Here is a 17558-nt window from a genome sequence, read left to right as displayed (position 1 = left end):
TAAGGGCGAGCTTTTATACCTTCTTAAATCATTCTAATAACTTACGTATTGGTGACAATGATTCCTAACAACATAACCTAAATCTAAAACCTAAAAACCGGTCGTCTGATTGGCACTGCCGATTGCGCTATCTATCGGCAAAAGTTGTAACAATTATATCAGCTGAGCAGCTACCAAAAATGGCTGACTCCAGAGCACGCGGTTCAGATTTGAATTGCAGATCAAAAATATTTGTTGGCTGGTATTTTGAACAGAATAAAATATTTTAAAAATTGTATAAATTTTTATCGTCTACTAATATTAAGAATATAATAATTATCATACAAACATATATTTCATGAGTTGATCAAATTTCTGGTTGTGGTATTGAATTCAGTTGACTCAATGACAGACACCTCTATCATGCTTTCTCATCTGAGCTTAGACCTTCTAACCTATTACAATGTAAGTTTCGAAATAGAGATGCTCCCCATGTTATTTAAATGGAGTCACTTTTACTCCCTAGGGAGTTTTTCTGTTTTTTACTACCGAGGAAATAGTTATTTGTATATCTAGAGTGAAAAGTACGACTTTTTCTCCCTGAGGGAAAAAGTTTGAAGCCCGAGGCGAAGCCGAGGGCAACAATTTTCCTGAGGGAGAAAAAGTATTTTTCGCTCGTGATGTACACAACATTTTTCCTCCATCTACATTTTTTTATAGAAACTGCAAATAAAATCATTCTAATAACTTACGTATTGGTGACAATGTTTCCTAACAACATAACCTAAATCTAAAACCTAAAAACCGGTCGTCTGATAGGCACTGCTGATTGCGCTATCTATCGGCAAAAGTTGTAACAATTATATCAGCTGGGCTACCAAAAATGGCTGACTCCAGATCACGCGGTTCAGATTTGAATTGCAGATCAAAAATATTTGTTGGCTGGTATTTTGAACAGAATAAAATATTTTAAAAATTGTATAAATTTTTATCGTCTACTAATATTAAGAATATAATAATTATCATACAAACATATATTTCATGAGTTGATCAAATTTCTGGTTGTGGTATTGAATTCAGTTGACTCAATGACAGACACCTCTATCATGCTTTCTCATCTGAGCTTAGACCTTCTAACCTATTACAATGTAAGTTTCAAAATAGAGATGCTCCCCATGTTATTTAAATGGAGTCACTTTTACTCCCTAGGGAGTTTTTCTGTTTTTTACTACCGAGAGCGAAAAAGTGACACTTTAGTATTAGGTTTCAGGGAGTAAAGTAAGTACTTTAGACAGTAGGTGGAGGAAAAAAGAATTTCATTACTCATCTTCACAATAAATCAATAACTATTAGAAAAGAATCATTTCATTCGTCATCTTCACAGTGAATCATCACCTTATAAGATTTGTTTGAATATTAAGCAAGAAAATTATGATTGCTCAACGACAAAAATGTAATATGAACGTTAGTTGTGAGATAGAATCCAATATTCAATACTAAATAGTCGATTATCAAGGTAAAATTTATACTACCGTGAGATTCAGTGATAAATTTTAGAAAGTTCTAAGTCAAATGCACTCACCCATTGCTTCTTTGAAGAAACAGTTAAAACTAATAATATTATTGAAAGATTGAATGAGTTAATTAGCAGAGACTATTAAAAATGACCAAACATCGAAACTTCAATAAACATCATTGAAATGATATCCAAGAAATATAAGCAAACAAGAATGATGACTTTAGAAACTTACCCTACTGATGAGTTCTTTGCTTGGTTTCTCTTGTGACTTTTTGTCAGATATTTTGGCTTGGATAGCCACACTCCTAACCTGTGGTTCTTGGGATGATGAACTCACCATTTCTAGTTCTTCGTCCTCTTTCTGTGAAATTTTAGATGTTTTACAAGTTATTGATTATGTTATTCATATTCAAGATTCAACATCATTTGTAATAAAAGCTAATCATGTTCATTACCAGCTCGAGAAATGCCTACCTTACACATATACTTGAACTCAACTAATTTCATTATTAAACCCAAAATTGACTCATTTTTCAACACATCATAGCAGTAACCATGACTTTTCCTTTTTTCAATTAAAACCAAATTTAAAAAAAAAAACATTTTTTTTATTAAATTTTTAGAAGTGATGATATCAAAATGAAATTCTATAAAATTAGAAAATTGATATTGAGTAAGAATTATCTTCTAAGAAATATTTGCAAAAATTATATGAATAGCCTGTTAATTGAGAAATATACAGAACAGATCAAACCATAAAATTAAATGAAGAGACCTCGATGAAAGGGGAAAATTTACCTTCAACAAATGAAAAACTCAAGGCGCTTGTATACAGGGAATGTAGAGCTGGAATGTAGCATTGTTGTGTTGTGGCACTACCCACAAAGCCATGGCCATCTATAGTTTTCTGTGGTTCTATAGTTCTATAGTATTACACTAGTCATGACAGCTCAATACGTACTAGATACAACAATAATATTGAGAAGCTGTGTTTTGTGTAGTTTGGGTTGTTTTAATTGAAGCAAAAAGTTGAAATAACATAAAAATAAAAGCACCCTTTTTTGTCAATTCCATAATAATTCATGGCTTTGAAAAGCTTTTAAAAATTTTGAAATGTCATCACAATAAATTCTACTTATTCTTCTCTGCAGAACATTACGTCACAATAATAAAAGTGCGACCACGTGGCCCTCTCCAGAAGAATCGCGATCAGTTGAAATCAGGAACATTGCATAATAATTTTATACATTTTCAATAATATAACATTATTCAAAGTTTTCAAAACGATACCTCACTATATAATATAATATGTGTCGAGGATATCTTCAAATTAATACAAAATTATGCTAAAGATAGACTAATACAAAAAATTTCGAAAATCTAAAACTATATCTATTTCCCTAATCATCACCTAGTACAATTATCATACTAAACCGAGGAGCTATTTATACCTAAAGATTACTTAAAGAATATAAAGAATACTACTTTAATTCAAATCCTCTTTATTATTAATTCCTCAGTACAAATGAATTCCAATACTGAATATCCAATGTCTAATTTTTGGAATTTCCAATGTCTAATTTTTGGAATTTCCAATGTCTAATTTTTGGAATTTCCTTCTCCTTTGATTTCTATTAGGTATTGTAGGCCCTAAATATCCTAGTGATCTTTGCCCAAATGCTGTATACATTCTTGGTTATTACGTTCTCTTATTCTATAATTATGTACATGATTCTCGATATGGTTTCTATTTTGATGTTTTTTTCATATAGCCTACCCTAATAATAATAATAATATATAATTGCCTAACGCTGAGTACTCTATTTTCTATAAGTTATTCAGTAGTTGGAAACTGGATTTTCCTGTTTTCCATAATTTTAAAATGCGTTTTTGAATTTCAAATAATATTCTGCAATTTGTTTTTACATCAAGAAAAAATAAGTTCTAGGAAAATTTCCCGTTTACCAAAAAAGTAATAAAAACTACTAAAACTAAAAAGTCCGGTTGTGCAAAAGCCTGTTACATTTTAATCATGATTGAATGCCACAAGAACCAATCAGAGAACGCCTTTTCAAAAATAAGTATTTTCAGACAGGTTTTCGTGGGATTAAATCACGATTAAAATTTAACAGGCTTTTGTGCAACCGGGCCAAACAATGTAAATGAACCAAGCTCTTTCACTACCAGGAATTCAGTCTGCACCCTGCAAATTGTAAATTTGTATCAAGTGTGTAGGCTAAAATGTAATGTAATTGATTGTGCGAGAAAATGTACCTTGACTAAATGAGGAGGAGAAAGAGTGGTGGAAGATATTGGGCTCTCTTTCTTGGAAGAGGGGCCATGTTGCAATTGTGGTGGTCCCAGCTCATCTTTACTATTCTCTTCATCTTCGCCATCCTCAGTATTATCTTCGTTCTTCATCTCCTCGGTCAATTCCATCGGTTCAAGATCCTCTTTTTCTTCTTTGACATCTTTGGAGCTCGAATCATCATCATCATCATCGTCATCTTCGTCGTCCTCATCGTCCTCTTCGTCATCGGCTTCCTCATCCTCCTCTTCCGAAGAATCCTTTGAGTCGTCATCTTTCGATGCTTTCTTCTTACTTTTAGTAGTCTTCTTGGGCTTCTTAGATTTGGGTTCTTCTTCCAACAAGATCTTCTTTGTTGGCGTTTTATTTTTCGAGCCGGGAGGTCGACCTGCAATGAATTTAGTAACCATTATACTCAGCTATATACGAATATTACATAATTTCTAACATGAATGAATTATAGTATTCAGATAATTTTACAAGTACTTGAAACAAGTCAAGAAACAATAGAAAGAGCAAATTTTGTTGCGATCTAAAAAATCTGTTTCTTGGCAATGTCAACACCGTCGTCAAATGCTCTATGATGTAAAAAGATTAATCATTACGAAAATCCAGCCAACATTTTTACTACAGACTCTCACTATCAAAGCAATAAACGTAAATCAAAAAATGTTTTTTTTTTAGTATAAAGATGCCATTTTCTCTAGAACCCAAGAGGATGCGTGCTACTGTTGACAAGCGGGACTCAGGTGAAACCTGAGAGTTTCCTGTTTCCAATGGCATATTTAGCTCAAATTATACAATAGTTATGGTTTTATACTACCTATTTTATTGGTACCAATACCCAAGAATGCAGGTTGCCTAGATCGCGTTTACGTACGCGCATGAGATGACATGAGCCTACGTCAAACTCCGACCTCTCGGCCGGCAAACGCCGGCTTCCCATATGAATTACAAACAAAACACCGCGTCAAATATCAATTCCTCACATGAAAACCGCTGTATTTATAAAAAATATGAATATGCTATTCAATTCAGAAAGAAACTAGCTTTACATCAGTATGTATTTTAAAAACATTGATTTATTTCGAAAAGTGTAGAAAGTCCTTGAATCTTTCCTTACCTTCCTTTCCTAATCTTTCCTTTCCTTCTGACCTTAAAGTCACTATATTCAATCGGTAAAACCGATTCATATTTGTGTAAAGCAAGAATAGATCTTAATTATAATTCAAATACTTTAACTAATTATAACTTTAAGTACCAATAACATTAATTTTTCATATTCATAAAATGTTTCAACTACCTTACATTATGGTAGTGTAATGTAACAGCATTGAAGTCATTGAAGGTCGTGATTATCTATTTTCTGTTCATAATTAGGATAAATAAAAATCTTTATAATGTTTAAATGATGTTCATACATTCTTAGGGCTTATCTAGACTGTTTATTTTTGTGATAATATTATGCATCCGTTGATGGGTTCCCATTTTTTCCGGAATTGGTTTTAAAATAACGTTAATATCCTGAAATTCCTAAAGAAGCTGTTAGTTTTTTCCACAGACTTTCATAGGGATGAAAAACTGAAACGATGCAGAAAAAATTAAGAGAAAGTACAAAAACTTATTTGAAATGGTCTTATCAAATCGAATCCTGTGTTCAAACGATTTGTTTTAGACTCGCCAGTAACATTTATAGGATTTTTATTGAAAATTGGTTCTGATATTGTTTCAAAGAGGATAAAATGCTGAACATTTTGATGTCACTCGCTTCTATGTAGTGTTGATGGTTAATTTGCTATGAGGGCTCAAAGTTAGGCATTTTTACGTTTGAATGCATGTTAAGCCGGGCCGAGAGGTCGCAGCATGACGTCACATCATAGCCGGCTGCGTTCTCCACGCGTCTTATGTGATCAAGGCAACCTTCTATACACTATTTTGACCAATACCTACTACTTACTATTACTACCTACTTCTGGACAAAGAACACAAAAAAGAGAAACGAATGCCATGAACTTGAATAAAATTATAGGTTGTTATAGGATTTAAATAAAAAAGGTCACCTCGTTTTCTTAATCCTGACGGCGTGTGTTGAGGTGTCGTTGCTTTTTCATCGTTCTCGGGTGTAGATATGGCGTCCTCAGAAGCAATGGAACACTCTTCTTGCTCTATCTTAACAGGGGCCACTTCAACAGACCTCTTTTGACGAACTTTTCTCTTGGGAGACGGCGATGACTCCTCATCTGCTACGGAAGGAGCTGTTTTGCTATTTTTGGCATTCTTCTTCTTCCCTTTGGCGGCAGAAGCGGTCGATGGAGGGCTTGTCAGTGTTGATGACTCTTCTGAACAGGACTGACTCTTCTCATCTTCAGCCTCAGCCACAACTTCTTTCTTAATTACTTTCTATAAAAACAAGAATATGTTGTTTGTAAATGAAAATTTTAAGAATTATCAGGAAATAATTTTCTACGAAGATAGCTCGAATATTAAAAATAGTAAAATTTGAATGATTTGAAGAAAATTTGTTGTATTTGATACATTTATTCAAATCATACACAGATAAAGATCCTATTATTTGTGCATCCTACTAACTTACCACTGAAAATTAACCAAACTTGTACAAAGCACACCACTAGTTCAATTTAGAACTTATATTTCATTTAAAATTGAAAGTGCTAAATGGTAATATTATGTTCTCGGTCCATCATAGAATACTCTTCAATAAAGAATAATGTTCAATCAGCTAGCTTTAAAATAAAAGAGCTCGAAAATTATGTGGTGTGTACTATAACTACAGTAGGGAAAGAATCAGAAAATGAAGAAGTTAGTATGCTAGTAATCAGGAACAAGAAATTTAGGGTTCGAAATCAATACATTGATCTAAACATTCAATCCTTGACAAATAACAGTCACTGAAAACTCGTAATAAAAAATAACACATAATCACAAACTTTACTAAGAATCATCAGTTCATTTCAACTGGAAAGGCAAATTCAAGTTGGATTTTATCAAAATTGAATCAAAATGAGAACCGAAGTGTTCTATATATAAATATTGTGTTTATACAATGATTGAAAGAATATATATACCCCACGACCATATATGTCGTATGGATAGACAGTGGCAGAAACAAATAAACAATTCATGCAAGTATTTTTAAGTTTTTGAGCCAGAGTATGGTCTCGTCATCTGCTACATGCGACTTCTGTAGTCCTCCCTGAAATTTTGTCAATGGACAATCGGCAATGATGTAGTTGATGGTTTGCTCCTGACCACATTCACAAAGAGAGGTGTCAGATAGACCCCATCGATGCATGTTTTTGGCATCTTCCCTGTCCTGTTCTGAATGTGTTCAGTCTCACCCACAACTGGCGAGGCAGCTCAAAACCATTCACTCTCCTAGTTGGATCATCAACTATGTCTTTGTTTCACTGGAACAGATTGCCAAGCCTCGGTTCACTGTTGATGTGTTTGAGGGTTTGCTAAATGTGGGGGGATCTGCTAGAAAGGTTTTCTGGATTTGAGCCTCAGTTGAGTTGAAAAATCCAGAAGCAGATCTTTGTATTTAATGGTATTTTCCATTTTTATTGTATTTTACATTTTCCTTTTATAACCATTTTTACTTTCCTTGCCCTATTACCATAGGTAAGGAAAGTATTGCTTTCCGAAAAAAAATAAGGTACCCCAATTTCTAAATTTCTATACGTTTCAAGGTCCCCTGAGTCCAAAAAAGTGGTTTTTGGGTATTGGTCTGTATGTGTGTGTGTGTGTGTGTGTGTGTATGTGTGTGTGTGTGTATGAGTGTATGTGCGTCTGCGTACACGATATCTCATCTCCCAATTAACGGAATGACTTGAAATTTGGAACTTAAGGTCCTTACAATATAAGGATCCGACACGAACAATATCGATCAAATGCAATTCAAGATGGCGGCTGAAATGGCGAAAATGTTGTCAAAAACAGGGTTTTTCGCGATTTTCTCAAAAACGGCTCCAACGATTTCGATTAAATTTATACCAAAAATAGTAATTGATAAGCTCTATCAACTGCCACAAGTCTCATATCTGTAAAAATTTCAGGAGCTACGCCCCATCTATGCAAAGTTCGATTTTAGATTCCCAATTATCAGGCTTAAGATAAAATTTAAACAAAAAATGTTGAGTGAAAAAGATCTCTACAATTAATGTTCAGTAACATTTTCACCTAAAATTGAAAATAAGCACGAAATTCGAGAAAATGTTATTATTTCAATTGCAAACTGTTGGCAACTGTTGATTCTATTAAATGATTCACTATGAAGAGATAGCAGACCTCGTATGTCTCCAGCGTTATTGTCCTGTCACCAGCTGGCTCAGATCTTTGTTTATAAGTAGACTTGAGATGCGCGGGCACACTAGCGTCAGGTGATCAATTTTCATAACGGCAAGGAAAGTTGTGTGAGTGCACCACACCAGATTTTTGTCATTGTAATTATGTTTTTTGTCCAAAAAAAAATTTTATTTTATTTTTTTTGCGAATTGGAAGCTCTGGTAGCTTGCTTATTTTGCTCGTTTCTCTGCAAGCTAACTCTTGCCTTCTAAAATGTGGTGGAGAAACTGAGTTACTGAGAACAGGGAGCCAGTCTGTCTCAGTCTGCATCAGGCAGCCAGTTATCACTCGCATTGCACTGATCAAGGCAACATCAATCTGACGAGTGTGGCAGCTACCCAGCCATACCTGAGCTCCATACCTACAGCACTGTAAATGAGAGCGAAAGCTGCTTATGCTCAGAGTATTAGCCTTCCTCCCCCGTCAAGAACCCACCAATCTGAAGCAGGTTCACTCTAGATGATAGTTTTCCTCGACTTCTTTAGGTGCTCTCGGAAAGTCAGTGACCTGTCCAGTGTTATTCCAAGGTAGGTCGGGTGGTACCGCTGTGTTTCACTTCCCATAAACACAATTATTGAAAAAATCTGGTTTACAGTAAAGTACAGTAGAAAAAACAATAAAAGATGATAAAAAATAATTATACTAATAATAAAGAATAATACTTGCAGACCCTAGGCGCAGGTCTGAATACCTCAAAATATACTATTATTTCAACAGGAGGATGGAATATAATAAAATTAGAAGTTAATAAAATAACGATTGGGAAGATAAAACTTCTATAACTTCTAGATAAAACAAGCAGATCCTAAGTAGAGGTCTGAATTGCTCAAAGTATATAATTAATTGATTGGGATAATTAAATTCAAAACTAATAGGATAATTATTGAGGAAAAAAAACTTGAAAACACTAGCAGCTGGTGAGAGTACCTTGAAGTATATAATATAAATTAGTGAAATAATAGAAAAATAGATAATTACAAACCTTGACTTGCTTCTCCTCCTCCTCGTCGTCATCTTCGCTGGAGCTGGAGCTCTCTGGAGCTGGAAGCGTGAAGTTGTTGGTGATTTGGCGCAATTTGTCCAGCAATTTCTGGTGCTTCTTCAGTTCCTCGCAGGCCTTGTTCCAGGCCGAGCTCTTCTTCACCTGCGCATCAGACTAGTAATGCTTCCACATCAGTACATGATGTGAACTAACTTCCGTAAACTAACTGCTTCACGGAAATAATTCTTTCCAAAATAATATTCAATAAAGAAATAATTCTCTCCAAAATAATATTCAATTAAAGAAAACGAAAACAGGAACTACACAAAAACATGATGAAGGTTTAGTCAATAGCCTTTATGAAATGCCTCCGTTGAAACTTGTTTTGGAATAATTGGAACAGGAAAAAAATCCTGTTTTGGCTTTCAAGTTTCACAATTTTGATAGGTTTATAACCTCCACGAACTTTAAGACAGAGGCAATAGTCTTTATGAATTGCCTCCGTTGAAACTTGTTTTGGAATAATTGGAACGGGAAAAAATTCTTGTTTTGGCTTTCAAGTTTCACAATTTTGATAGGTTTAAAACCTCCACGAAGTTTAAGACACATTTACGATTTTCCAGTGCTTTCTATACTAAGGAGTTCATCAAACGAGCATATAGACATTCTGTAATAATAAATTATGACATTTATCTGCGTATTTTCTGTGTTCGTTGAACACGATATCGAATTGCCTTGTTAATCGATTTGCCAATAAAGGTTGCGTCGACCACCCCTGTTTTTCCAATTTGGATTGAGCAGCGTCTTTCAATTTTTATATTGTTGTCTTCTATACAAGATTGAAAATAAAATTCATCCGTACATATAATTTCTTCTTAAATTGTAAAAAAGCGACCACAAAGAAAATAAAATAAAGAAAAACTCGAGCAGAACTCAAACTAGAAGTAGGCCAGCTAAAAAATTCAACCCTCATAGTAGGACGCCGGCATTTTTCAGCGCGGAAGAAGTGCTGAAAAATTTCGTCTGTACAATTCCCAATCGAGCGAAAAAAAAATCAAACTCAAACTAGAAGTAGGCCAGCTAAAAAATTCAACCCTCATAGTAGGACGCCGGCATTTTTCAGCGCGGAAGAAGTGCTGAAAAATTTCGTCTGTACAATTCCCCATCGAGCGAAAAAAAATCCCTCCCGTTTATACACCCCAAGTTTTTTTCAACAGATAAAATGTGGTGAGCAATAGTCTACAAGAAGTAGAATCAATCACTGCTTTATTGAAGAGGGAGGGAAGAAAGCAAACCCCACACAGTCTGATTTCAGATAAAATCAATCTCATCATTGAAGTCATTTTTTTCAATATCTTTATCGCTCTCAATTATCGCTTTTCAATATCTTATGATCGCTCACGAACAAGTTAATGACGAAACAACTAACTAAATTGGAAAGGACTTTACAATATATATTTTGCAAAATATAACCAAAAACTGTATATTCAAACCATTGTTGACCGAAATCAACTGAAATTTCAAAATAATTGTTCATTAAAATTCATGAGGATAGTACTTAGAACTCAAATACTGAAAAATCTAGAAGATGAAATTCGGTGCTATCTGGCTATTGAAGAGTGAATGTATAAAGTGAATAGGTTGAATAGAATTATTACCTGTAGCGTATGAATATTGACTGATATTGGCCTGATATAGGCTTTGTCAACAACAACATGTTCATGTTGGCCTCCAAAAAACCGGACATCATATGAATCGCCATCGATTTTTATAACCTGAAATGGAAAAATAAATAATTATTATGAATGTTTTCATTAAATTTCGATAAAATTCAATATGCATGCCACTGAAAATAATATTTTTGTTGATTTTTCCCATTTCATTTACTAATACATACTCAAAATAAAGTACATGATTTGCATATAATCAACAGGATAAACCCAAAAATCCTTCTCTCCCTATTTTTCATAGTTAATGCATCAAAAAGGTTTACGTTGTCAGTAAATTACCTCTAGGTTCAATCAATGTAAATTTATGATCAAGCGCAAGTATGTTGAAGTTTAAATCTGCTTCTCTTTATGTTTCAATGAGATTAGATTCTTGTAACCAACAATTATTTTTTAGATCAAGAATCTTTTAATTGGTGCATAACTCTGATTTAAAAAATTAAATGTTGCAGTAAGTCAATAGTCTCCCCCTTTTTTACAACTACACAACAAATTCTACTATTAGGCTACTCATAATACTCATAAAATTGAATATTCCTGCAATGATTACAGAATGCAAAATACAGTTTTAAAAAGAAAAATAGTTTGAAATTGATAAATAATCAATTTGTGAGTTTATTCATTTTTTATTTATTTATTTAATCATTCAGAATTTCACAACTTACAGAAAAGTACCACAGGCTTATAAGCCGAAAACGGTTCCAATTAAGTTCCAATTATAAGCCCAAACGGTGAGTTTGAGAGTCTCATGTGGAATTCCATCTTGATAATTTAATTAATCAAGATAATTAGTAATTGAATGGGTGCGTTTTCAATAGAACACTCTACACACTACAGTACATAATATGATTACAATAATTTGTATACTCGACAAATCCGTCGATCTCGAACTATTCACAATACTTATCATTAATGAAAATTATGGAAGAGTAATTAAACAAATGACACCAAATTTTGGGAGGAAATGGGTGAACGACCGAAAACAAATTCAAAATATAGACATGATTACAAAAAGCATATAAGCTACAATTATTTACAAAGTATTAATATAATTAATACTTTCTAAAAGTATTAATACTAGTAATTAATACTTTCTAATACAAAGTATTACTAATTAATACTTTGGACCGATTGGAATACAATGATTTTAGCAAGTTCTGAAATGCATCTGGAAAAACAAAGTAATCCCAGAGGACTGGAAGAAGTGATAAATAATTCCCTTGTTTAAAAAAGGAAGTAAGAAGAATTGTAAAAATTATAGGGGAATCACCTTGATGAGCCACTGTGCGAAAATCTTCGAAAGAATATTACTAAACAGAATCAGCCCAAAAATCGAGCTTGAACAAAGTGAGGAACAATATGGTTTTCGACCAGGCCGCAGTACAGTAGATCTTATATTCTCCACAAGACAACTGATGGAAAAGAGCTGGGAATATAATAAGAAGATTGTGATGCTATTTATAGACATAGAGAAAGCGTATGATTCAGTGGATAGGCAAGGTTTGTGGAGGAAATGAAAATTTTGGGATTGAGAAAGAACATATTGGCATAATAAAGGAGATGTATAGGGGATATAAGTGCAGAGTAAGAACACAAAGTGGTTGTACAGACGAGTTTGAAGTAAGGAATGGGCTAAAACAGGGAAGTATTCTATCACCAGCCTTGTTCAATGTAGTTATGGAAGGAATGAATAGACAAGTGAGAGAGGAAGTAGGAGAAAGGGATAAGAAAATGATATTTGCGGATGATATGATGATTTGGGGAGAAACAGTTGAGGATGTACAGATGCAGTTGGATGCTTGGAGCAGGGTTATGGAGAAATATGGTCTGGAAATAAGCAGGGAAAAGAGTGAAGTAATGGTTTTTGGAAGGGACGACAATTTTGCCGGAGATATCAGATTGAATGGAGAACCCCTGAAAAATGTTGGAAGTTTCAGGTACTTGGGCAGTGAAATTGCAGAGGATGGGAGAATAAACCACGAGATAACTAGAAGATTACAAAAGGAGGGGAATTTCTACCAAACAGTGAAACATTTGATTTGGGATGGAAAAGAACCAGAAAAGGCAAAGATTATGATGTACAAGATGTATTACGTCGATGCGACGACGATGGACAGACTCAGTGGCCAACGAAGTGGAGAAGAGAGGACACCGATGGCGGCAGGTGGAGGACGAGCGATGGTGGGAGGACCGAACAAGATGGAGAGGCATTGTAAACACCCAGACCCGGCACTAGCTGGAACGGGACCCGGATATGTATGTATGTATTAATATAATTGATTGATTATTTGCTGATCTAAGAAAATGTGGCCCCCACTACATATGAATATGTGTCGGGATGCTACTAATTTTTAAGATTCCATTATAGTAAATATTTATAATAATTTCATTATAAATAATACATATGATAAATTGGCGCTGACCTTGGCTGGCCAATAAGCAGATCCCTTTTGTTTGGCGTAGACAAGAGTGTGTGGCGGCTTGCATGGCTTGCAGAACCAATGCCGATTGGTCTTGTCGCAGGAGTAGCGGTAACAGTCGCGGCATTGGCGGATCTCCTGCAGATCGTGCAAACAGTCACGCAGCATCAGGCGTGCCTCGTCTGCCTTGATGCTGTGAACTGCAAACACACACATTTTCCCAACTAATCACACATTTCCAAGGCTAATGACAAAGTGCAAACAGTCTTAATTATCAATAGTATTCATCCTATTAACTTATTCATACTTATAACTGGAATTAATTTTAGTTGAACATAAATGATAGTAGATTGAAAAAAAAACAATATTAACTATTCAAATCAGCACCATGTTCAGAGAATAGAAAAATAATTCAATATTTATTTATTTATACATTGATAGATACAATATCATTCTCTACTATTGGAAAGATACTAAGCAGTACGAAATAATGCAATGAAAATATACAATAAATATACGTTGAAAGAATAGAATATAATGCTAAAAAGCTAACCTCCATGTAATATGACGACATTATGCACTACAGTTTGTGCATCGGCTTTGAACTCCTCCAAGTACTCATACTTTCCAGACTCCGCCTTGCTTTGCATCATTGGCAGATCCATATATCTGCAATAAAAAAATGGTGTTATTTATTGGGAAAATTGATTCATTTTCATGACATACCTGTATGGAGCAATTGATATAAGGTCATTCAACAGCCTAAAATATTTTTCACAACTTGATTGAATAAGTGTATTTGGAAGAATGTACTGTGGTTGAATAAATTTATATTCATGATGTTTACTTTATTATTATCAATTGGGAAGCGGTTATAGATTTATTTGGGAAGCTGGTGGCTCCATGATCCCAGAGGTATCTAATCGTTCAGATAAGTTGAGACATGCGCCTACTCTATAACCATAAAGTGACCTGGTGAGCCGCCTCCGCTAAATATATCATTCTAAAGATTATACAATAAAAATTATCATAATTATGAAGATTATAAAAAATTGTTCCCTATAGTTTCAAGTCCATGTAAAGTTGTAGGTTTACTCATCTCTCCATGGATCTCTCATCTACTCATCATAGGATAGGTCATATCGGTCATACCTCTCGCATCATAGATCATAGGATCTCATCAGGGAATGTATTGGTATCCTTACCCAGGAATGGACAGTTACCTGTACAAACACCACCAATTTATTCAGCTTCAAATCAATATCGTATCAAAAAGATCTCAAATTTCATTTCATCTTCCTATCATCAATAATCCTCCAGTTTATACTTTATGAATTTATAAAAAAAATGTTAGCTAATAGCTATAGTGTACGTTATCCAGCACAGATTGTAATAATCTGCATACATGGAGAAATGTTATCATCAGCATCATCATCATCAACATCGTCGTTCTTCCCAATAGTGCGCACAAGCCTGGAGCTTATGTAAGCTGCATTGTCCATAGCTTGAAAATTGATGTGTGTGTTGAAAATTGAAGCAATCTGTGAATTATTCATAGTGTGGTGTTGATAAGCATAGGAAAAAACAGTTTTGAGTTGAAGTAGCAGCATTGCCTGTGAATTATTCATGGATTTGAGTCGATAATTATAACAAAAATAGTTATGAGTTAAATTAGGTAGTTTTGTAATCTGTGAGGCTGTTAACTATCCATAGAGGTGTAGTGATGATAAAATTTGCAAAGAGATTTTTCAGTGAATGTAGTAATGTTACCTGTGAATGAGATAGTCCGTCCTCCACTCGTCCTTGTCATCGGTGACCCATTTGAATGAGTTGGGCACTTCGGAGGCTGAGCGGCGCGGAGTGGCCGAAGCCCAGCGGTCGGTCACGTGTGGCGTCACAATCGGAACGGTTGGTCGGTCAGTTATGCAGCCAGGCATCTATGCAGAACACCACAAAATCAACACTGATATCACTGTTTACAGGCTTACATTGAATCTAATTGTTCATGGATTGCGTGTATTTGCTAAACTACAACATTTGCAAGGATGTATAGTGTATAACATTCATAGATGGAAGGGTGACAAGGTTAATGTAAAACTTATCAACATGCATTTTGAAATGATCAAGGGTGAAAAAATAATCTACTGGTATTACATTAGATTCAAAAAGCGATATTTACATAAAAATGCAGTATAATGTTTCTCAATTGACTCACGATCACGTATAATAAACATTATGCGTATCAATGCAAGAATTTTAGTAATCCATTGATGATTTATGTGACTTGACTAAAATCACTGTTTCCACAAACTAATTCCTGAATTATTAATGCCCATAAAATATTTCTAGTTTCTGCTTTTCAGAACAGCTATAAATAACTTCAAAATAAAAAATAAAGAGTAAATGAGAAGATATTAATTATGATAAGTATTGATTTTGATCTCAATAAATAGTGAAAACCCCATAATTTAACATTTTCACTCAAATAAATACAATGAACAATTAAGTGTTATCAAGAAACATGATTTAGAAAGTTGGAGGCTTACCCTTTGCTTCATATGATTGCAAGTGCACCTCAACAGCCTGTTCAGTTGGCTCTTCTTTATCTCGAAAGATTGGTCCCTTTCTTCGCACATCTAAACAGAGAAAATATTAAATTAAATCTAATTGTTCATGAATCATTTGCATTTTCTTGTATAACCTACACAAAATTACATTCATTATAAACTGCCCTATTCATTAGAAAATCAACTTTCTATCGCACAAAAATAAATCCGTCAATCTAAATGTTGGAACGTATCATTACTATATTTCTTTCAATTCCCCCCCCCCCCCAGGTCAATCAGCTTCTTTCCTTTTCAAGGCTCGCATTGAAGAATTAGATAACCATGCTTGGCTTAAAATAAAATCTACAACATGCGAGCTACTGCCTTTCAGATAACGTTATTAGTACGTACTTCATAAATTTACTCAAATATTATTCTGCATTGTTCTATATATAATAAATTATTTTATATTATAATTATTTATTCAAACATTATTGTTTGCTTTTAATACAGTGCGCTTGAATAGTCCCAATAAATGTTCTTCATATCATATACAGAATCAAATATAAATTTGGAAACTTATCAAATCAACAGTAAAACGAATAGTTTAAGGCTGCGTTTACACCAAAGTTATTAACAAAATGTTAATAACTTAATCCTTATAGATTCTATTATATTGAACGGAACTTGACAAGCACATAATGTTCATCATGTGTATAAGAAGTTATGTTCAATCTAATAGAATATATAAGGATTAAGTTATTAACATTTTGTTAATAACCTTGGTGTAAACGCAGCTCCTCTACTTCATTTTAGGATACAATATCGGGGCACCGAGCTCCGCTCTGGAGTACAAAAGCATATAAAATTTATAACGAAAGAAGAAATTATAATTGACCGAACGTAGTGAGGTCTATGTTTCAACTCGATTTGCTTTTGTCTGTCTGTATGTAAAGCGATTACGGCCAAACGCGTTGATAGAATTCGATGAGATTTGGCAGGAATATTCCTTTTTCAACTGCACGTTGATGTATACACAAGGTTTTTTGAAATTTTGCATTTTAAGAAGGATAATATGAAAATAAAAGGAATTCCTCCATACTCTGATATAATATAATCATATATCATCTATTGTGAAGATAGGATCAATCAGACTATAGAATTATTCATAATCAATCAGCTGACAGTTGATTGCAGGCATTACACAGATGTCTGGCCGTGTCTATTTCTATAAGGTAGGGCAGGGCTCTCCAACCTACGGCCCGCGGGCCACATCCGGCCCGCGAATAGATTTTGTCCGGCCCGCCGAGAGTTATTGCTATAGATTTTTAAAAATATATATTTATACACATTTTTGACAACAACTGTGAGTTCAGTACTCTTCTTTTACTAGCCACTCCATTTCTTAATAAGTGTAAAATTAGCTGTAAACAAGCAGCGATCAACCATTGCGAGATATTAGCAAATGGTCTGCACGGCTGTACATGTCTCTCCCAGAAAAAAATCTAAAAACATAAAAAACCATGCTCAAGCTATGTTTTCTCTTTTTGGATCTACCTACAAGTGTGAGCAGACATTTTCAAAAATGAAGTTTGTTAAATCCAGATACAGATCTTCCTTGTCAGATGAACATTTGAAAACAATTTTAATGATCGGAACCACAAAGTTTGATCCTAAATGGGCGGACATTCTAAGAGGAAAAGGAATGCAAT

At 34.2% G+C, this 17558-nt stretch overlaps 1 protein-coding gene across 1 annotated transcript in view; it reads right to left on the bottom strand.

Annotated features, from left to right (window-relative positions):
• Positions 1 to 17558, bottom strand: part of LOC111046552 (zinc finger MYND domain-containing protein 11) — a 39576-nt gene that overhangs the window by 5894 nt on the left and 16124 nt on the right. The window contains exons 6-15 of the mRNA XM_039422880.1: positions 15847 to 15936; positions 15071 to 15237; positions 13854 to 13969; positions 13304 to 13500; positions 10812 to 10928; positions 9154 to 9315; positions 5867 to 6206; positions 3773 to 4194; positions 1731 to 1859; positions 1562 to 1570 (exon numbers count right to left, since the gene is read on the bottom strand). Coding sequence (XP_039278814.1) covers positions 1562 to 1570; positions 1731 to 1859; positions 3773 to 4194; positions 5867 to 6206; positions 9154 to 9315; positions 10812 to 10928; positions 13304 to 13500; positions 13854 to 13969; positions 15071 to 15237; positions 15847 to 15936 — 1749 coding nt within the window. The remainder of the gene's footprint in view (positions 1 to 1561; positions 1571 to 1730; positions 1860 to 3772; positions 4195 to 5866; positions 6207 to 9153; positions 9316 to 10811; positions 10929 to 13303; positions 13501 to 13853; positions 13970 to 15070; positions 15238 to 15846; positions 15937 to 17558) is intronic.

The sequence above is a fragment of the Nilaparvata lugens genome, chromosome 3 (assembly GCF_014356525.2).
Source record: "Nilaparvata lugens isolate BPH chromosome 3, ASM1435652v1, whole genome shotgun sequence".
NCBI classification, from domain to species: Eukaryota; Metazoa; Arthropoda; class Insecta; order Hemiptera; family Delphacidae; genus Nilaparvata; species Nilaparvata lugens.
Note: the sequence above shows the minus strand (reverse complement) of the source record. Positions and strands in the feature narration are given on the sequence as shown.